This window comes from Musca autumnalis, unplaced genomic scaffold (assembly GCF_047663935.1).
Source record: "Musca autumnalis isolate F117 unplaced genomic scaffold, ASM4766393v1 scaffold_1, whole genome shotgun sequence".
Classification (NCBI taxonomy): Eukaryota; Metazoa; Arthropoda; class Insecta; order Diptera; family Muscidae; genus Musca; species Musca autumnalis.
Window position 1 is genome coordinate 245,806,248 of NW_027411644.1, and position 23,768 is coordinate 245,830,015.

The 23,768-nt window shown below is 36.0% G+C and overlaps 2 protein-coding genes across 2 annotated transcripts in view; one reads left to right on the forward strand and one right to left on the reverse strand.

Moving 5' to 3' along the window:
• Positions 1-23,768, reverse strand: part of cysu (peroxidase homolog) — a 211,933-nt gene that overhangs the window by 54,005 nt on the left and 134,160 nt on the right. Inside the window, exons 3-4 of the mRNA XM_073960645.1 lie at positions 11,698-11,780; positions 7,954-8,044 (exon numbers count right to left, since the gene is read on the reverse strand). Of these exons, the coding sequence (XP_073816746.1) occupies positions 7,954-8,044; positions 11,698-11,780 (174 nt within the window). The remainder of the gene's footprint in view (positions 1-7,953; positions 8,045-11,697; positions 11,781-23,768) is intronic.
• Positions 12,089-18,011, forward strand: LOC141389303 (bifunctional arginine demethylase and lysyl-hydroxylase psr-1). The gene is made up of 5 exons (XM_073960646.1): positions 12,089-12,370; positions 16,735-16,926; positions 17,160-17,498; positions 17,561-17,690; positions 17,765-18,011. The coding sequence occupies exons 1-5, from the start codon at positions 12,164-12,166 to the stop codon at positions 17,848-17,850; spliced, it is 954 nt and encodes a 317-aa protein (XP_073816747.1). The 5' UTR covers positions 12,089-12,163; the 3' UTR covers positions 17,851-18,011.

Below are 23,768 nucleotides of genomic sequence, written 5' to 3' on the forward strand. Positions count from 1 at the left end.
TAGCGCTCTAGGTCAATGTTTGTGGGGGCTAGAGTGATTTCAAGCAAGCAAGACAAAATTTGATCATTTTTGAGAGTAATTTTTAGAAGTGTTGAGGTGCATTTTTCTTCAATTTCACAACACTCCACATTTTAGTTTGCTTTCTGCCAAAAGTGAACATGCGAACTTCTGATTACCAGCACTGGGTCATGCTTACGAACTGAACGTTGAGCTCACTACTTTCGATGTTGTATTCGGAGACACACGCTCTATGCCCTTGATAAGCAAGCAATAGGTTATGCGGCTCATGTGGCTCCCATGTTTTTGATGGGTGCCACAGTGGCATTTATGACGCTGATAAAAAAAACCCTCAGCGAATATTTATAACATATCCTGAGTATATCTGTCATGTCAAACTTCTCAACAAGTTGTGTTGTACGACACGAGGGTCGGACATGGCTATAAAGAGTGAATGTCATATCATTGAGATAATATGTATCTGGTTGCACTCATTGGTATGATAAAAAGTCTTCCTTAAACCTTCGAGGTTGCTTCTGGTAACATACATATGTATGTATGCCGTCTCTACCTTATTTCTGGACTAAGCTTAAAATCTACCCTTATATAGGAGTTACATTCAAATACATCCCACTGTGCAAATGCATCAACATAAGTACAAGTTTCATCTTCTACTGGTTTCGATGTTTATTGCAAAGAAGAAACAACAAAAATAAAACACGCTATACAAAAACAAGACTAAAACCAATTTTACTAAACAACTTACTTACTTACCTACATAAGCGAAGTGATACACGAAGTAATACCCCCTCCAGCAAAAATAGATACATTTTGGCCGTCGACACACTAAAATAAACTCCAAAAACCCGAAATCCAAGCAAACGTCTGTGAACACATCTTCCACATCTTTGCACTCTAATCTCGATTCACAAAAATTTGTTGTGTTTCAAAGGAGACAACCAACCAACCCCCCGTTAAAAGTAAACAGCTTAAATGCAAGTGGCGACTGAAGTGCAAGAAATTTGTTACATAATATTTGTTTATTTTATTTTTCGACTTTATTTTTTGTTGATTTTTTCCCCTATATTTAATTTATTTGTGCTTCTCCATTGGTCGCCACTATGGCAGAGGATGGATGTTGACTTCTAAACAAGGTTCCATAATAACAATACCTTTGAATTGTTAGTTGAAATCAAAATAAACGTTTCATGAAATTGTTGCCATTTGTTGCAGAGCTGTGTTGTCTTGTTCGGCCTGAGGTTCGTTGGGCCTGTAAGTTCATTTGTTGACTTCAACACTTGTTCACCACCATTAATTTGGCATTGATGATTAATATTTCTGGTGGGATGTTTCCTTTACATTGGGGTGTGGGTGGGCGAGTTTAGAGTACTGGTTATATCGGTTATTCACAGGTGGTTAGTCAGGAAGTCATAAATTATGTTTAAGGGTAATTAAAGAATAGGTAATAGTTTATTTAGAGGGACTCCATAAAATTAAATATCAATGAAATTGAAAAGGCGGCAACTTCGTGCCCGACGTGAAATACCCTTCACCATGAGGAAAACTTGAAGGATTAAAATATGAAAGATCACAACGAAGAAAGCACGGGACCAAATTAATCAGGGTTTCCCTTCTGATGTAGCCAAATGCCAAATTAGGTTCCCACTCTCAAAATAACCTTCATGGATAGTTTATATTTAAGCTTTAAAGAAGTAAAAAAGAAACAGTTGGCCTCTGACAATGACTATACAAAAGCAGTACATTTTTAACTATTTGTGGGCCTTGTTTTTCCACTGATAGACCCAAAAAATACCGTGTACAGAAATACATAATTCTTGTGCTGGGCTTTTAGAACGTTGTAACAAGGACCACAAAGATCTTAGTGCCAAAGTTGTTTGAAGATGAAGTCCTATACATTCTGACAATTTGGGACGCATACGCATAAGTATAAACTTTCCCTAGCAAAGAGAAATTGTGTGGGTTCGAATCTTCGGTTTTCATTTTTCACTTGCAAAAATATACGGTCATTAATCTCGATTCCAACGAGAAATTAATAAAACTTAATATTAAAAATGATCTTCGCCCTAATAGGCAAAATTTTTCAAATAAATAGAGAAATTGTAATGTTAATCAAAACGATACGAGAAGCGCCTTTAAACTGGATTAAAGAGCAAATGTGTTCAACTTTTCCGGATTAGAAGTGGAAAGGGCCGTAATATGCTAATAGGAACCGCTTCCAATTTTGGAAGTTATTAGTTTCGATAGTTATCATGCCAACCAGCCATGTAGTTTGTCAAATAGAGGTTTTTAAAGCATTTAGGTCATTATTTTAGGAAGCATGGACTTGCCCACTAAAAAATATATATCCTTGTAATCTGAAACACAACTTATTGTGCCAACCAGACATTTTAGTTGGTCACCGTAGGATGTTTTAAAGCTCATCGACCATTATGTTGGATTTGTCCACGAAATGATGAATGATAGACATGCCCACGAACCACTAGGATTAACATCGGCAAACAATTAAAAGGCAATGCACGAATTTGTGTGAGAGAAAAACGTGAAGGCGAGCTAGTCGGACAGCTCTTTTTGGAACTTGATGTACGTTTGCAGAAATTTTACAATAGGCCAATTCGGATACTCTATTCGTAATAACCGTGCTCATCAGACATTTTAGATGGTGCCGCCAGGGTTTTTGGAGCTTTTTTGTGAGGAAGGTACCGGATCAAGCCGTTTTAGTTGGTCACTGTAGAAATTTTATAGCTTCGAGACCTTAAGCAAAGTGTTGAACATGAAAAACCTATACATCGCTGTGAACACAACTATTATCAAGCCGCCCCTAAACAGCACTTAGAGAATGTGTTGTCGGTTGTAGACCCTCATGGACCTAGATCATCTGGGTGCGTCTCTAGTAACCTTGGGGTCAAATGAGTTGGTATTGCTGGGCAGTTGAAGAGGTGTAGCGTATCATGTGGCTTGTTTTGCACTTACTGGACAGACAATTCCCAAGAAAAAATGGGATCCATTAGTCATTATGTAACCCATTTCAAAGTAATGTAACAAGTTAAAACTACTTATCTAACTCCTTACGAAGTAATGAGTACCGAGGAACAGAGTGTGTGTGTCTGGCTACAAATCCTAGGGTTGTTTGTTCAAAGCTCACCGTCGGCTCGCGAGTTTTTTGTTAACAATAAAAAACAGTTGGTGGTACACATGTAAGCGTTTAAACAACCCTTAATGTTCGTACGTGTGGCGCAAAGCGTAGTGTGTTCGGCTACAAATCAGAAGTTCGCATGATGAAATCCAACAGAGAGCAAAATAAAAATATGAAGTGTGTTGAAATTGAAAACAAATTCGACCTCAACTATTCTAAAAATAGAACATATGTTTTTTAGCTTATTTTTCAACTTCTAGTTTCCACAGAATAACTAGTTATTATAGTGGTTGTAGAATAACTAGCTATTCAGTGCGGCATGCCCATGTTAAAATAATGGGTTAGAAGGGAGTTTTGTAAGTAGTAACGACTACCAAAAAGTACTATAAAAACCCATTATTTAGTAATGATTTTTTGCTGAGTTTGAATCGTATTATCAACATCCAGAGCGTAATTGCTCAATGCCGCTATCTACCTGATCTTTAGTCCTGCCGTATAAACTTGTTGAGATAGAAGTTATCCTTATCTATCCTTATTACATCTGGACTTCTCTCTAGATCATAATGATCTCGCCTTACTTGCTTGGGCGGCTAGTTTCTGTCCATAAGTTGGTGCACCAACAGCATTTTTTGTGCCATCTTACGGAAAAAAATCTTCGTAGGATCCTCATGTAAATGATAAATTGGCGACATAAGAAAATATCCTGTTGCAGTTCTCAAGGCAGCAGTTTGATAGGTTGGGAGTTTGTACCATTGAGTGTTACTAATAATAGCAGATCACTCCAGTACCGCAGAGTTTACCACAACAAGATCCACTCAATTGCTGCCAGCTAGCCACCTTGAGCATCTTGTTCCTGATCCTTAGTTCATCGGGGAATGTTATGGCATGTTATGATAATCTGAATAGGCTCTCCAATGTGACCCCTTCTTCGACCTGCACATTCAAGGATCTGTCCATCTCCGCTGTCGTTAGCTGTTATTGCCAGGTTCCTTGAGTGGAAGAAACTAAAAAGTTTAACGATGCTGTCCTTTAGTTTATTGCGATGGAACCAGACGCTACTATCGGGCAGTCATCCACTATTTTTATGTCGCCGGTTGAACAGTTTCGAAGATATCACCCTACCGTGGGGAACTATCTGTTTAACTCTACGGGACTTTGAATTCACGTTCCTGAACTCTACAGAAGACTAGCGATGGTACATGTAAATTAGGATACAGCCTTTTCGAACTCGGTTGGGGGCTGGTAGTATTAATGTCCCCAAGCAGGATTGTATGAAATGCCTTCCAGGTTTGTCACACGGATTGTTGTAGTTTTAGTCCTCCACTTACATGTATGGTTATAGTGTGAAGAGCAGCTTCCAAAAACCATTTGTGTGATCGGCAATTTGGTAATTCCCTCTAGGGCTCGGAAGGAGTAAGGCATCCTGTGTATTTGCGACTTGCGAGATAATAAAAATGGACCTGTAAGATCCTCTCTTACTCGCATATTTCACAGTAATCAGACATTATACTTGGTGCCATGGTTTTTTGAGCGTTTAGGCCATTATCTGTATTGAAGTATTGACCCGAAAAAAGTGTACGACTCATAGGGGCGGCGAAGACTACCAGACTACCAAAAATGTAAAACCTACCCGAGATATGTCCCTAAATCGCAGTTTTGTGAAAAATTTTTAGGGGGAGATACAATAGGTTGGAACGATCAATGGTGGAAATATTACGATGGACCATATCGGTTACTCCCCTCTAGTATATTTGGGGGGGGGGGGGGGGGCAGTACCCGATGGAGTGGGTCGAAAGTTGTCGTGCGCACCAGCCGCTACACATGATGGCCGCAGGGGTTTTTCTAGCTTTCGTTCTGTTTCCCAGGAAGTATGAAATTGCCCCTGAAAAAAGTGTCCCTTTATTAAACAGGACCCCGAGAAAACCATTTTGCCAAAAAATCAAAACTATTCGAAATCAGTTCATAAACTGCACCTTTCCGAAAATTTTTGTGGGTGGTATCCGAAGGAGTTTACCGAAATAGTCCGTATTTAAACCTGATCCATTTTAGTAAAAATGTCCAATTTAAAGTTGACCTGCGGGGGTTTAAACTGGAACCAATTGTGTTACCAAAAGTGGTCAAATAATGTAGGTATAGAAAACAAGTAAAAACGGCGTTAAGTTCTGCCGTGCCGAACTATTTATACCCTCTACCACGAGCTGTTTATGAAAGTACTAAGCTCTTCCTCTTATTGCAGGAATAATATATTCCAACTGATAAAATGTCTTTCAAAAGATCTCATATGTGGCGTCATCGTAGTTCTTTCCAAAACATGGATCAATATTTACAATTTTCCGAAAATTTGACAAAAACCCATAAAATTGGGCAATACCGGCTAGACTTCAAATCCAATTACCTACAAATTCGGTAGAAAAATGCGACCAATTCTTAAAAAAAAACCTTGAATGGTGGCTATGCTTATATGGGGGCTATACCAAAACGTGCATCTATACTGACTGATTTTTTGCAAGGTATGTTTTCTACCTGTATAAATGTCTTGTACCTTCAGCGAAGACTAACTACCATTTGAATAATGTGGCTAAAACTTTCAGAACACCGAAAATCGGAGGGTACCGTTCAATGATGGCTACATGAAGACGATGGCTTAAACCGACAAATTTCTGGTGGAAAGTTTTATGTACCCAATGCAGACTAAATACCAAATTTCAGCCATTTCGGTGAAATGTTGAGGCCACAACATTCAATATACCGAAAATCGGGAGGTACTGTTCTATGGGGGCTATATAATGGCGTGGATCTAAACGGACAAATTTTAAGTGAAAGGTTCTATACCCCCACCGTAGAATAAATACAAAACATCAGCCAATTCGGTGGGATATTTAGGGCACAACCTTCAATATACCGAAAATCGGGAGGTACCGTTCTATGGGGGCTATATGAAAACGAGGACATGTACCGATAAATTTCAGGTGGACAGTTTTACACCACCAACGAAGACTAAATAGCAAAATTTTAGTCATTTCGGTGTGTTAATGAGGCTAAAAGCTCCAAATACCGAAAATCGAGAGATACCGTTCCATGGCTGCTATATAAAGTCGTAGACCGACAAATTTCAGGTGAAAAGTTTTGCACCCCCATCTAACACTAAATACCAAATTTTAGACATTTTTTGATTTAATGAGTCTAAATCTTTCAAAATACCGAAAATAGGGAGATATTGTTCTATGGGGGTCATATCAAAACGTGGACCGATATAGCCCATTTTCAATACAAAACATCCTAGAAACTTCTATACCTGAAGAAACTTCTATACCAAATTACAAAGCTCTATCTTAAAAATTGCGAGCTGTATCTTGATTTCAACAGATGGACGGACGCACGGACATCGTTATATAATTTTTTGCTGATCATGAATATATATACTTTATTTCGATGTGTTACAAACGGAATGTCAAATTTAACCATATTATGATGGATGGCATAAAGACTTTCAGGTATTCATATTTCCAATTTGTGACATTTTATTTTCATTGCGGATATCTATACTTCTGTTAGAACAGTGTGAGTTTTAAAATATTACCAAAGGTGTTGGTGTCCAAAAGCAGAGTTTATGGAAAAATCTCTAAGCTATCCCTATTTGTATTGATAAATATCTCTGCTTAATGAAAATACCTTGATTTCGATAGGACGACTGTAATTATTTCAGTTCAGTTAACCTTAAGTCACCTGGTATTAAAATCCAAGGGGGCGAATAACTTTAGTATCTCCCTAAAAGACATTTTGGTCCGTGAAAAGCGTATTTACAAGGATAATGGTGTAGGGTATCACTTAGTCGACCCCATCCCAAGTATAGCATTTGCTTACTATTTTAAATAGTTTTTTTGTTAAAACAATTCACTTTACCATTCCTTTGTCACGTGCTAAGAGGTTTTGACTTCATTTAACTGGTTTTGAAAAGATACAGCAGATTAAGGTATGTCATTTCGTTAAAAAAAGAAGAATGTCTCTCCGAAAAAAAACAATAAACAATTTAAACGTGACATTAATACTCTTTTCATAAATGTCTCATTAATGCAAACATGTACAACGAATGATATTTAGTTCATGTATCCGAGGAGGATTGCTAATAGGAATGGTTGTTAATGCAACAAAGTTTGGCTATGAAAGGGAATCATTTAGATGTTAATTAAATCGTTTTCAATTTTTACTCAAATAATTGTGAATAGAGGGAGCTACAAAACTATTTAATTAGCAATTATTTAAACTCAAAATCACATAAAATTACATCATTTAATATGTAATTTTCCAAAAAACGTTTAACAAGTGTGTATCTTGCACAACACATACACATGTTAACAACGACAAAATCACTATTATCAATAAATTGTGAATAACAGCAACAACACCAATCGAATTCAAACCACTCGCCGAAAAAAACTATTTTAATTGTAACAAAATCGCACCTATAAACGAAGTAGCTTGATTGTCGTATTTTGTGGAGGCCTAAAACAAGAATTTCTGCCAAACTTTCAAAAAAGTCAAAAACAATTTACTTTATTAGCATTAAGCACAAAATTGCTCACATAACCACGATTTACAAAAATCTCTGGGGTAGGTTGTAACTGTAGCAAAATTTCTTGTAAAAACAATTTTTGGATTAAATAACTTTTAAATGGAAATTTGAAAATAACACACACACACGAAATTGGCCATATGTTTGCCATGTACCCAATTTAAAATCGATTAATTCAAAATCATAATCACCACATGATAGCAAAATGTTTTCATTACAACCAACTTACGTTCTGGCCAATTGTATGGAAATATCCAATAAGAGTTCACCAACGGTGGCAATGTCTTCAGCCTTCCAATCACCTTTCGGCTGGGAAACATCTGAAAAAATATCAAATAAAATGTTTAATAAAAGATTTTGAAGAAACAAATTTAAAATATATATGAAATAATAATTAAATAAATACGAAAGAAGTAACACAAAATAAATACCCTCAACATATAACTGTTAAAAATACCAACCACTAGGAATATACGCATTATTTCATTTTCGTAGGCGAAACATTTTAGATATGACTACAAACTGGATTAAGTCGTTAATTTTTAGGCATTGGGGGGGAGATGTCGAGAAAAGTGAATCTATTTATTCCATACAGTCTACAATTATATTTATTCCTTATTTATTACAAGAACACTATGATAACATTATACCGTTTTAATAGGGTGCAATACAAGACAAAAGGAAACAAGTCATAACGTATCAGTCGACAATGTAGAAAAGGGATATACCCTCAGCCTGTGACATAATGAAAAGAAGCAAAACAACCCAAAAAATTCGGATACGTTAGTCATTATGTTAAACATTACATAGCAATGTAAACAAAAATAACTACTTATCTTACTCCTTACTAGGCTATGAGTACGGTGGCACAGAGCGTGTGTGTCCGACTACAAATCAGAGGATTGTGTGTTCAACGCTCTCTGCCGGCCGGGTACTATTTGTTAAACAAAACAAAGAACAGTTGGTGGTGCACATCCAAGCACATGTAAGCGCTTAAACAACCCTTAATGTTCGTACGCATACCTAGTGAGCAGTGTGTTTGGCTACAAATCAGAAGTTCGTAAGATCAAATCCAGCAGACAGTGGAATAAAATATAATAAAAATATGAAGTGTGTTAAAACTGAATACAAATTACACCTCAAATATTCTAAAAATAGTACATATGTCTTTTAGCTTATTTTTCAACTTCTAGTGGCCATAGAATAACTAGTTATTCAAGTGGTCGTAGAATAACTAGTTATTTAGTGCGACATGCCCTTCTTAATTTGTTACGATTACCATTATTTTGAAGGATTTCATTTTGCTGGGAAGTATGGGTCGTTTTATCGGCGAATTGGTCTGAACCTGTTCTTAAGCCTACAAGTTTGAAAATTTTTGGGGAGTTACCGGAGGAAGTTAGTATGTTTGGAACCACGGTCACGATTTGGTCGTACCACGGTCGTACCGACACAATTTTTTTTTTTTATTTTTTTAAGAAAAAATATTTTTTTATGGTGACACTGTGCAACATTTTTAAGGTGACCTTGTGCAAACAATTCGAACTGAGGATTTTTTGAAAGTACAGACCCAAACGACAAGAAACACTAGTTGGGTTTTTTTTGTCAGATCCAGCTCGAATTTTATGGTCCCATCTAAACATGGTTAAATATTGAGTTTTTAAAGAAATGCTGGGCTATATCTATGAAACCAATGCGAAGAATAAAACAAGAATAAAATATTTGGAGAAATAATTAACTCGAAAAACTACATTTATTGCCTCAAATTTCAAAATATATGCAAAAATGCCACAATTTTTATACATTTCGCACCGTATCTCCTAAACCATTAATTTTTTCTGAATATTTTCTTTTGGAAAATATTCCCTGGATTGTAATACATAACTCTTCAGAACATGTCATTGATATAAAATGCCTCTATGCCGTTGTTTTCAGTATAATTTTCAACGACGATTTAATAAATATGTCCATTATGTGGTGAAATCCGAAATGCGAGAATAAAATGTTCACACCAACAGTGTGTTTGAAATGCGTGTTGTAAAAGATATGATGCAAAAAAATACCATTTTATCGAAAAATTTTTGTTGTGGTCCAATGGGGTTAATCTTCGAACTTGATCTAAGTTTAGACAAAATATTACGAAAACCAAATTTGGACCAAATCGGTATGACAGTTATCGTTCGCTATAGCCGGACAGACGGATATTTTCATCGTATCAAAGTTTATATAGCCTCATTAGCCTAAAGGCTGAGGGTATAAAAAAAGATACACTTTCAACGTTGGCAAAAATTCCTTAGGCTTATGATGGCTTATATTTCCTGAATATTCTTCAGCCATGTAAAACTTCTCTTTATGTTGTTGTTATAGCAGCTGCTGAATTTGTACTCGTTTTTTTATTTATCTGATTCTGCTTGCAACTCCAAGTTCAGAAATGATGCCAAAGAAAATAGGTTTTCTCCATATCGAAATTGGAGTTAGGTGAGTTGATTCGTGGGGACCGTCATTGCATGATAGGCAGACATTCTGAGTTATCCATTAATTCTGGAATTGAGCTTTATCTCCCCAGTCTATGTGCTAGCTGTTGACTCAGTGGCGGATTTTAGTGGTGTTGCAGAAAGGTATATCTTAAACAGTGCCGGAGGTAATACCCCTCCTTGGGGAACTATCTGATTCAGTCTATATGGCTTGGACTTCCTGTTTCTCAATTTAACTTATGAATGACGACCTAAAAACAAGACAGGACAGCTTAGTATGGCTGACAGTATCAAAGACTTTAGAAATATACAATACCTCCATTACTGTTCTGTAACATGGCCTGTTTTGGTAGAAAAGTCGATATCATCATTAGCATATTCTAAGTCTTCGCTGTGTTTAAACCGTGTACATTGGACTCCACGTATGTCATTCAGAGCTGAACAGATTAAATCGTCGATGACAAGGATGAACATATTGGGGACAGAATTACATAGATTTGGTCAAATTGAGGCTTTTTGCGGCTTATAGGTTTCGTCAGTCAATGAGTTGTAAACGTCGTATGTATAAAACGTACAACAAGTTAAAAGTTGTGATATCCAAACGAAAAAAATTTAGCTAACAAAATTTAAAACAATCTGAAAGTCGCCATAAAGGCATTAAATGCATGATTCCATGGAAAAAATAAGGGATTCCTTTTTGGTGGTCTAGTTGGAATGCGCTTAGATATTCGAAGAAAATTAACAAGCAAATTACTGCGTCTTTGGTACCTTAGAGCGATGGTTCCTGAGGATTGTACTTGCAGATTCTGTCGGATTTATTGATTCTGTATAGCTATACGACGATTTCGATGTATGTATTATACGTCGGAAAAGTATATCATATAGGTCAACGTGAGGAAGGTGACTACTGTCCGAGTTTATAAACACATTGACGTGTTATTCCATTTTTAGTTTTCTTTATGGGCTTTGATATTAGACAAGGCTCCAAGCTAACTTTTGTCATGACTAAGTATTGATCGCTGTTAATATCGTCTTCACGCCGATTCAGTAAAGATGATCGTCATTTGGTAATTAATAATTTGGTTTGTGGTAAATTTGTTTGGTGAGGCCTTCATTTCCCACCTACCAGCATTATTCTAATCTACATCCATCGTTGCTTCTTAAGCCGACGCCATGTTTTGCCATGTGTTCAAGACCAATGTTATCTGAAGCTACTTAAGCATCTAAGTCGCCGACTAAAATTGTTATATCGCAGTTATGGACATTGATATAAGTTGGAGTCATAAAAGTTATCTTTTTCCTCAATTGACTGTGTTTCTGTAGGATCATAGGCTTTAATAATAATGAGATTGCTGATAAGGAACGCATATACTTTATCTACCCTCTGGGGGAATGTTTCGATGTGTTTCTGTTAAAATTTGTTTATGTTTCTAAACGATTTAAATTAGATCTTAAAATTATACTCTATTTAAATCCCCTTTTTATATAACATTTTTACTTACGTATTCTCTTGCGAGCATCTAAATAGGCAGCATTCACAGCATCATATGTTATACAAGTTGAATCGCCATTTCCATAAGGATTTCTAGAAAAGAGAAAGAAAAAACGATAAATATAAATGTTATTAGGTTATTGTTTCATTAAACTGTTGTTATCAAATGTGTGCAGACACCCTCCTACCCTTAACCTACTAACATATTTCACCCCCATCTATCTGTCGTGGGGCACAACACATTTCACTTTCTTTCTAATCAATGTTACCAACAGGCAACATAAGGATCAGATAAGTGCATTATTAACAATTGAAAGAATTTAAAGGATAAAACAGGGTAGTCTAAGTCTGGCATAAAATGGCATCAAATATGTTAAGCTTCATACAATATGTTTTACGGTGTTAGTCGCTGCTTGTCATTGCTAGTGAACGGTTGTGTTTTTCTTTAAAACGTTAAAATTTTAAAGAAACAGATTATGGAGTGTGCCCAAATAAAATTGAAAGAAATTCTAACCAAATGCCAAAAAGAAAATATTGATTTACGTAACATTAAATGTATTAACAAATATCTGAGTGAACACAAAAAATCATCGAGTCCAAAGGAAAAATGGTTTAAGTTTCTTATTTTTACAAGTTTACTAACATATGCCATAAATTATTACTTCAGTGAATTGCAGTCAAAGGTAAGAAAAAGTAAAGAAGGTCCACAAAACATGTAAAAGAGTCAGTGTGATCCCATCTTGATACTACTTTGTGTGGAAGCTTATTTTCTGAAGTCCATATTAATTAAATCGAGCGGGGATGTTGAAACCCTGGGTATACACGGTTGAACATTTTGAAATTCCGTACCACGGCCCAGTGGAAAACAGATTTAGATATCTTGGATGTTTTGGCTTAAATCAATTTTATTATAGTTTTAATTTGGATTAAAAATAAATCAGTACGTCATGGTGCACGTTTTGAGGTTAATCTCAATTTACAACATGCATAAGTAAACGAGGTAGACCCATAGTCCCTTTTAGACATATATGTACATAGTACCGCTTTCTGAGTGGATGTCCTTTGGAGAAAAAATTTAATTTTTTGTCCAAACGATGAAAGACGGCTATTGCTTTCTGTGAGAATCGGTTCAGATTTGGATATAGATCCCATATGTATTTTATCCGTCAAACACGCTATATCTCTAAATTTTATGAGATTTAGAAATATTTGATTTAGAAATAAATTGGCCGAATTATATTGAAATCGGCCCATATTGGGATATAGCTCCTATATAAATTTTCGCACGATTTAAGGTATTTGGCACACTAACTATGTCTGTCTAAATTTTATAAAATATAGAAAATGTGATTTAATTTGGTCTAGAAATTAGTTCGTTAAATTATTTTGAAAGCGGTTCAGATTTGGACATAGCAGCATTGAAAGCAAAAATATTCAGATATTTTGATGAAATGTGGAAACTGTGACGATATTTGGTCTAGAAAAAATTTTGCCAAATTATATTGATATCGTGGCGCCCGACGCCATATAATTTCCTTATGTTTTTTATACCCTCCGCCATAATATGGAGTGTATAATTTAATTATAATGTCATTCCGTTTGTAACTAATCGAAATATTCGTCGGGGACCCCACTTTTTCAAGATGAGGTTTTTGATTTTCCTGATTTTTTTCCTGTAGTGAAGCTGTTCATCACCAAAACATTTCAGTATAACCGCGAAAGTTGATGAGATAAGAAAAAACGGCGAGACACGTGTATGCTCTTTTTTGGTCTTCTACCACGCTGCGGTGCCAGAATATGGTTAGTAATTTTCGTGTTGCATAGTGTAACAAATGTATCACACTGGTATAAAGGAACAATTTTTTTGAATAATTTTTAAAAATTAAGAAAAAATAGTAAGCATCCGAAACCCACTACCAAATAGGACTTAAAAATTTTGTATTTAATGGTAGTTTAATACAAAAAAATTAAAGAAAATCGAAGGGCCAATCATTGATAAATATTTATTTTAAATATTGCAATTTTTTTATATTTTTTATTAGATACCTGATAAAACAGCAAAAAAATACAAAAAATATTTTTCTATTCGGACCATTATTAAAGAAGTTATGAGTATTTCTTTGCACATAGTTTTTACAGAATTTGACATTTTCAAGGCGCGATATCCCTGGAACAGTTAGTGAAAAAAATTCTGAAAATATACTAAAATATTTTGCTGATAAGCAGCATCACCACAGCAAAAAATAAAGGAAATCAAAAACCTCAACTTATAAAATTGTCCGATTTCACTCAGAAATCCCCATATATTCTTGATCAGCATAAAATTCTAAGTCGAAACAATCATGTCCGTCCGTATGTTGAAATCAAGATATAGTTCGCTTTGTAGTTTGGTATAGAAGATTATATTCCTCCCAGGATGTTCGGTACGGGCTATAGCGGTCCACGTTTTTATATAAACTCCATAGAACGGTACCTCCCGATTTTCGATATTTTAAAGGTTTTAGCCTCACTAACACATCAATATTTATAGCCTTCATTGGGGTACAATACTTTCCACCTGAAATTTGTCGGTATAGGTCCATGTCCTCATATAGCCCCCATAGAACGGTACATCTCGATTTTCGGTATTTTGTAGGTTTTAGCCCCATTATCACACGGAAAGGCTGAAATTTGGTATTTAGTCTTCATTGGGAGCATAACACTTTCCACCTGAAATTTTTAGGTATAGGTCCACGTCTTCATATAGCCACCATAGAACAGTCCCTAACAACTTTTGGTATTTTGAAGGTTGTGTGCTCAATATAACACCGAAATGAGTGAAATTTGGTAGTTAGTCTTCGTTTGGGGGTATAAAACTATCCACTTGAAATATGTCGGTATAGGTCCATGCTTTCATATATCCCCCATAAAACAGTACCTCCCGATGTTGTGGCCTCAAAATCCCACCGAAATTACTAAAATTTGGTATTAAGTCTTCGTTGGGGTATAAAACTTTGCATCTGTTAGTCCCCATAGAACGGTACCTCCGGATTTTCGGTATTGTGAAGGTTTTAGCTTCGTAATAGCTGAAATTTGACATTTAGTCTATGTTGGGGGGTGCATAACTTTCTACCTGAAATTGGTGGGTATAGGTCCTCGTATTCCTATAGCCCCCATAGGCACATTATTGAACCGGAATAACTGAAATTTGGTATGTAGGAAAGACCTAAAGGTGCAAAATATTTATACAGGTGCCAATCATGCCCTGCAAAAAAATCCACCATTTAAGTTTTTATACCCTCAGAATTTATGCTAACGAGGGTATAAACACTTTCATACGGGCAAAATGTGCCTCATTGAAATAATGATTTTAGATCCCAAGTAAGTTTGGACGAAATCCATTTCAGACAATTTGGAGTTGATTTAGCCATGTCCGTACATCCGTCTGTCTGGATGGAGCGAACGATAACTCTCGATCGTATCAACCGATTCGATCCAAAATTTGGCATTCGTAATATTTTGTCCAAACTTAACCCATCTATATCGGCCCACTCCTTCCTGTACCTTCCCCACAAAAGTTCGAAAATGTTTGGAAAATTTGTGCGCACGACAACTCCTGAAGGGAGTAACCGATTTGGTCCATACTTTGCCCATCATAAAAGGTTCCAATATGGACTCAATCGGTCCTCTCCTTTGGATAACTTCCACACAAAATTTCGGAAAAGTTCAGTTAAGGACCAGGTCTCGAATCGCTTTGATTTTTGCTGTAACAAGTTGTATACGCTGTCTTCTATACGGCGATATAGGTTTCATTAGGGACAAGCCCACACGTCCTCAGAAAATAGCCTGGAAAATTTGGGATAAATGCACTTTAAGACCTGCTCTCAAATTTCTTTGATTTTTGTTGAAGCAACTTGCATTATCTGCCTCAATTACGACGGTAACCGTTTTTTCAGGGGCAAATCCATACTTCTTGAGAAAACCGCCCGAAAGTTGCAAAAAACCCTATGGCACCATATGTAGTGGCTGGAGAGCACGATAACATTTGAACTGATCAACCGATTTGGAACACAATTTGTCCTTCTTCATATTTTTTCCAAACTTTCGATACTTCCCCAAAATATTTTTAAAAAGTCAGTAAAATGGTATGAACGGCATCTCTTGAACGGGGCAACCAATTTGGTCCAAACTTTGGATCTCTCATTTTGTCTATATTTAATTTAACTTATAAAATGGCACATATCGGTCCTCTTCTTGGGGTACCACCCCCAAAACAGTTGAACATTTGTGTCTGAGTACAGTTTAGGGTCTGTTCGAAGATCCTTTGGATATGTATACCGATGTTCGTTATGGTTAAAGCGAAATAATGTTATCCGTGGACAAGTCAATGCTTCCAATGCTATACGATGACCCACTGAAATGACTTTAAGAACCTTCTCCGCAACACTTTTAAACTTTAATCCTAATCCAAATTTTAGTCGGCAAGCTCAAATATCGAAAAAGGGCCACAAAATTCTTAAAAGACCCTAAATAATTCTATCTGTCCGTAGATGAATGTTTAAATTTACATAGGCTGAGGGTATATCTCTGTCGGCAAAGCTGACTGATACTTTTTTACTTGTTTTGTTAAGATTTTAGTTTTTCAACCGAATTGGTCGTTAATTGGGATTTTGTGTTCCCAGAAGATAAAAAACTTACTCGCAAACAAACTGTCCATATAAATACATCCAGGTTTAAGTCTAGCCCAATTTTATGTATTTCGAAGTTTTTTTTTTGTCAAATCTTAGAACCGTTTAATATTGTGTGTTGCCAGAGGATACAAAAGCACAATTCGGAAAATTGCAAGTATTGGGCCATGTTTAGAAAAGAACCACAATGTCATCACATGATGACTCTTTTAAAGGGAGTATGTATTTATTATCATTTATATCGCGCTCCTTTCCTTTCATAAACGAAAGGAAACTTATTGTTCCTATAGGGTATAAAAAGTTCGGTCCGGCCGAACTTAACGCCGTTCTTACTTTATATTCTTATAGCTTATTGATCCATTCCCTTTATTCATTTCTAGCGCTGTACATTTCAAATGCCCACATTAATGCGTTATGCCTTTCGACCACCTGAGAATTGTGCATTTTGTGAAAATGTGGATAAAATCGAAGGAGTCTCCAATATAACACCACATGAGTTTGAGAGAAAATATGCATATTCAGGAAGGCCAGTGATAGTGGAAGATGCAACCAGAAACTGGACAGCATTGGAGGTATGTAAGGAAGGAAAATTATAAAAAAATTGATGTAAGGATAACCTAAAAGTAAAATTGGGGAAGGGTTCTTTGTTTCAATACAAATAACTAAGAGAATTGATTAGTCCAAGTGGCGTTGGACGAAACATTAAACTTATTGTTTTTAAATTTGAAAACAACAAATATGAGATTAAGCTTGACTTACATACAAACAGTACATAATCTAAAAGTCTTAAATCTTCAACTTTCAGAAATTTAACTACTGGTACTTCCGCGATGTCTACAATAATGCCCAGCGTAAAGAAAAGATTTTGGATTGTCAATTTCTGCCATATAAAACAGGATTTCGTGATATATTCGAAGCTCTAGATATGCCAGAGAGGAGAGTTGAATATTTCCAAGACACTAACACCGAACAGGGTGGTGAAGGAGAAAAGCCATGGTATTTTGGTTGGAGTAACTGTAACCCAGAGACTGCGGAAGAGTTTCGACGGCATTATGGAAGACCTTACTTTTTACCAGAAACATCAGAAAATAATAATGTGGATTGGTTTTTTATTGGCACGTCCGGTTTGGGGGCTCATATGCATGTAACTATGAAAATCATATTAGAATAACATTTCCTCTCTTTAAATAATTATCTATTTTACAGATTGACAATGTCCGTTTAGCCTCTTGGCAGGCCCAGCTTGCGGGTAGCAAACGTTGGCTGTTGGCACCACCACCCGAATGTTATTTCAAATGTAAATCATTTGATGCCATTGTCAATAAAGGCGATATCAGTGAGTATTTCTCTTCTATTTTTTTAGAAAGGAAATTTTAAATTTTCCTGTTTTGATTTTTTTTTTAATTTCAGTTGTTTTGGATACAAATAAATGGTATCATCAAACATTTGTACAACCGGGCGAAATAAGTCTCACCATAGGTGCGGAATATGATTAAATTACAGTCTAAAGTTTCTTCTAAACCCAGAAAACAACACGATTTATAATTTTCAAAACAATATGCAAACTAAGTGAATAAACACACAAACATAATACAACAACAAGTATACTTAAATATAACAACAATAAATGCATACTTATTGTACATTCATTCACAGACTGCCGGCTGTTTTATTTTTGTTTAGGGGAGAATATAAGAGTGGAAGCAATTGTTGCATGTTTATGACCTCTAACCGCTGACTGAGTTTTTATTCGCTTAACAAAAAGGAGCGGTTTTTCTTGAATCGATGTTTTTTTGGCTTAATGGAAATGTGAGAGCATTTGATTTTATTACATTGGGGAATAATTATATAAGCAGTTTTTTAGGGGTTACATATGGGGTGTAATATACCAAACAACGGTCCTGATCGGCAATATCATGCAGATGTACCTATTTCATCACAAGTGTACACTGACCTCCTGGGAAACTGCCCTTAAAGATAGTGAGTTAACTCGTGCCGCGAGTTCACCCATAAGGCCTATAAATACTTAGATTGGGCCTCAGGTTAATAACACAAATGTTACAAAACATCCTACTATGAATGACACATGATCTGCGAATCTGCACCTGGAATTTTCGGACCCTTTATATAGAGGGTGCAGTACAAGATTTATATATTGCCATTAGGATCCATATACTACCATACGATGGATTAGGAAATACGTCACCAAAACACGTAAAAGCGGCGCACTATATTTCCGTTGTCAACATATAAAGCACGAACTTGGTTGCGGATTTGTAGTTATTTGGAGATTAAAACATCTTGTCTCCAGTTTACCCTTGTGGTTGAAAGGAAATTTAAATCAAAGCTAAATTTTTACATCAGCTATACCTGCGCGCATACCCACACCGTAGACAATGACGAATAAGCCAATGATATACTTTATATATGACCGGTGTCCCGGTCATGAAATTAAAATTATTCCTAGCGATTTTCCAAAATCGGAAAGGAGAATATCTTTGGCCCTACTGTTGGAAAACTCAGTATCCACAATAAAATGAAATTAGGCTAAAAGAAGTCTCAGCGGAAAAATCAAGATAGTTCGCAGCACCAGATTCAGGTATTTTGAGATTCAAAAGGTCAAGAAACAAGAACCCAAATTAATAACGTTATGATAAGGGAAGGACATCCAGCGAGTCTGAGTCGATCCGAGTAACAAACAAACGCTCGTACCCGATTAAACGTAGCAAATAAAGTACGCACAGAACAAAACACACAAGTTGGACATCTGTAAGCTGCAGTCACAGCAGATGGTCACAGTATGTTCCATTGAACTGACCCAAATTCTTAATCAAAGCACTCATCGTCAGCACAGTGACTAACAGCCACTAAATCCAAAGAGGCCTTCACCAAGGAGGCCTTGCTGCTACCGAAGAGAAAAATGCGACATATAGTGCTACTCTGCACTCAGTAGCAAAGCGTTGCGCACGTGAGAGGTATCACCTTTTCCGCAGGAAAAAGAGAAGGAAAACCGGGAGTGTGATAAATCCAAATGTACAGGAGCCAGAATGAAGTCCAAGAATTATAATAAAGAGTGAAATATCAAACTTATGGTTTTGGTACAGGCACATCCCCCTGTAGAGACCAGCAAGGTAATTTGGTAACTGATACAGATAGTGGTCTCAGTATATAGAAATATCATTTTTCCAAACTGTAGGCATCTAATACTAGCGAAGACGACGAAGATACCACAAATCCAATCCCAAAAGATTGTACTGAATGTATACCGTCCTACCAAGATGGGGTAAATACGGTAATAAAACGGCTGGAGAATAATAAGGCAGCAGTAACCGATGTTTTAACAGCCGAGCTGTTCAAAACCGGAGGCGACACGCTGATAAGGTTTATGTATTACCTAGTTAGTGTACCCAATGATTGGAACCTAAGTATCCTGTGTTCCGTCCAGAAAAAAGGAAATAAGACTGTGTGCTTAAATTATAGGGGCTCCATATGGGTTATAAGATAAAGTCATATATATTGTGCGAACGACTTAAGCCTATGGTCAACGAAATAATTATGCACTTGATACCCGGTCCTCGGTTAAAATAGGAAAGAATATTGCCAAACAGTTCTGTACCAAAAGAGGTTTCAGACTAGGAGACATCCTTTCGTGTGATCTCTTCAACTTCCTGCTGGAAAATGTTATAAGATATGCAAACGTTAAAAGAAATGACCCCATATACACCAATAGCCACACCTTCGTATACCTCCACCGTCACAAACACAACTAACAACGTCAGTTGTGTAATAAAAATAAAAATACTATTGGTCAGATGCTTCTTTGGCTTAAGTTAGCAGTTTTAAAACAAATATGAAAGTATCAGTCAGCTGTGCCGACAGAGATATACCCTCAGCGTTGAACCTGAAGAAAAGGAGCAAACACAATATTTCTGACGTCTATAAAGTTTTTTTTGGGTCAATTTCCCCGAAAAATGTACCGTCTTAACTAGGGCCGCATACAAAACTTGTTGCCAATCGATCCTAGAAGGGTCCTTAAACTGCAATCTTTCTAAACTTTGTGTGGGAGGTACCCGAAAGAGTGGTCCGATATTGGGACATAATTCGACCTACAATGTTTGGACCAAATCGGTTACTCCCTTCGAGGCTTATCTAAAGTACTACCTAGTATAGTTGTTTCCGGTAGGTAATTTTGGGCCATTATCTCAGGCAGTACGGACTTGCCCCATGAAAAAATTATGCCGTGGTAACAGTGCCCACAAGAAGAAAAAAAATAAAAACAAGTCAAAACCATCCGATATGTGTGCAGTTGAACGTACTTTTCCCAAATTTTTGTATGGGATGTACCCGAAGGACTGGACCGTTATAGCGGCAATAGTTATCTTCTGGATTTGCCATTTTAGTTGGTGCCGTCAAATTTTCTTGGAGCTTTTAGTGTACCATCTAAGAAAGTATGGACTTAGACCGGCTGAAAAAAATTTCAAAAGATCCTACATGAGCTGTAAAACTTCACTTTTCTGCGAAATTTGTGTGAGAGGTAGCCGAAAGAGTGGACGTATAACGTCCATGTTCGAAGATGATCTATGTCTAGAATTATTATTACCATATGCAAGGTTGTGACCAATTCGGTTACTACCTTTGAGAGTTATCGTGCTCACCATTTTAGCGAACATTCTTGAGGTACCGGAAGGAGTGGGCCGAGATGGCCCATCTTCGAACTTGAAATTGAAGTTTGACAAAATATTACGAATGCCAAATGTTGGACCCGATCGGTTGCTTCGTTCGAGATCTTGCGCACCAGCCAACCAGACAGACAGATGGACGGATATTGCTCAATCGACTCCATATTATCTGAAACAGATTTCGTCCAAAAATACTTGGGGTCGAAACCAGGGATGCTATTCTTTGCAAAGACAGTAGTTTGAGCGATTCCACTGAGTTGTCTTTGCATTTGTTTTTATCCCTCACGCACGCTGTACGTGAAAAAAAAACCAAATGACACACACCATGTGGATGTTACTTTTTTCACTCATACATTCACACATATTTTCGAGTTGATAGTATTTGTATTGTCCGTGCTGGCCTAATATTAAGACTCTAAACTCATTATTTCGATGAGGCACATTTTTGCTCATATCAAAGCGTGAGAGAAAAATTCTTCGAATTATCTAGGACCCAATCTCCGCTGACGGTGAATATCGACGTAATGTGAACCATGAGCTGTACAGATGTTATAACTGCATTGGCAAAATTAAACGTAACGAATTATAACAATTACTTTGGCTGGACAATGCCAGAAAAAAGGCGATAATGAACTCACTAAAAAGGGAAGGCCAAGGCATCGATGGAGTAAACAAGTGGAAGACGTGATAAAAAATATGATATTCAAAATTGGGAAAGTAATGTAACAAATAGGTAGAAATTTATTCTTAGTTAGACTCTTAAAATGAATGTTTTGCAGATGATTTATTTGGCGTTATTTTAAAGGTAAAATTTCCCATTCCATTTTCCCCGTTTTTCGGTTTCTTATTTTAGATTCAAAAACACCATCAAAAGGAATAATTTAAATCATCTTATAGTCACTTTAAATTATAGTTGACAGCCTGCAGAAAGATCAACTTTGAATATGGACTACCTACCTCACAATGGGAAAATTTATATTGTAGTAAAATCTGAATTGAGAAAGGAGGGCAATAACTAGACAAATGTTTTGTAGAGGACCACCTATGTAAGTGGTAATGTAAGTAACTCTTTTATAAATATTTGCCCAAATTTTATAATATGTATTTATTTTGTATTTTTTGCCAAAGTTAAACTTTGCTTATAGAAACATTTATAATTACTCGTATAACACTATTTTGTTCAATTGTGTAACCAGACATATGTACACATGCATGTACTTTTTGGATATGGTTTGAGTTTTTCTCAAGAAATATATTAAATATTTAACACATTTTGTATTGACACCACACCTGAGGATGAAATAATTAAGAGCTATATTTAGTTGACACAAAACTTGAGACAATTTCAAAAATGCTTAGCTGTTAAAGCAGGCGAGAATTGTTTGTTTCGACACCGAAACCTTATATGGTGGCTTACCGGCCATAAGTATATTGTATTTTAAGTATGTGCAACAAAATTATATGTTGCATTAATGTTTGCCAATAAACTCAAATACAATCATTGGGAAGTCTGTATTACGTTTAAAGTGTGGTAAATTTTAAGGTGTTGTTTATTAATCCTATATTATAATTATTATTATTATGGGTAGACACAAATTTCCATATTTTTAATAAACTGTGTTTGCATTACTTTTTGTTCTTAAAATTGAATCTTTTACCAGTTTTTCGTAAGTATGTACTTCCATTAAAGTTTTTTTCTTACATAAACATTTTGAAATTTAATTCCTTCCCTTCCTTCATTTGCTTGTAATTATACTAATTTCAATAAATTAACAACATGCTGTTTTTGTGCAAATTCTCTAAATATCGCGTGAAGTTGACGAGTTTGTGTAAACATTGTGGTTTTCAATCACTAGACGAAATAAAAACAAAACTGAAATTAATACTTCAATGACATATAACAACAAAATGACACCTGAATAGCATGAGAGCGATTATGTATGGATGTGTAGATGCAGCAGTTATTTGGGGTAGACATGCATGCAACTTGGCAGCAACATACTAAATACAAAAAAAAATATGTGTTACACATGCACCGAGTTATGAATATACGGAGAAGAAGAAGAAAAAAATCCATTACATCACCTGTCTCAGTATGTTTTGAGGCTGGCACTTGAGGTGATATGCAAAACCATGTCAATACAAATATTTTTCATGTCTTTGGACAAAAAAAGTTGATTTAAAAAAAGAACTTGGTGGTGTTATTTTTTGACTGTTATCGCATAAATAATTCACTACTTGACGGGTTATATGTATGAATATATTTTTCTACAAAGTTGTACATCAATCATGAATGAATACGATAAATACTATTTCTTTGCATAATCTTTAATCTGTAACAGCATTGCGGATCAAAGCAATGTACATACTTTGCCCCGCAAGTACCGCCTCACCATCACATGTTGTTGCCTGCCATTGTATTTTTCTGGTCTTTAAGCGTTGGCGCTGCACTTCACAACTATGTTGGCTTTGTTTTGCTGTTTCTGCTTGTCTTCTTGCAACATTTGGAGCATTTAAATGTCAATGTTTTGTTTGATTTAGATGAAGAAAAACAGCAACAAAACAAAACATAAGAGTGTCAAGTGTTTCATTTGTTCAGTTATTTCATTTTTTATTTCTTCTTGTTTTTATTTTGTTGCTGTTGTTTAAATTATCTTTTGTAGTTGTCTTGTTTTATTTGGTCTCTTGGTATGACCAAAATGGCATTTACTATATATTCGATTTGGTTGGTCGTC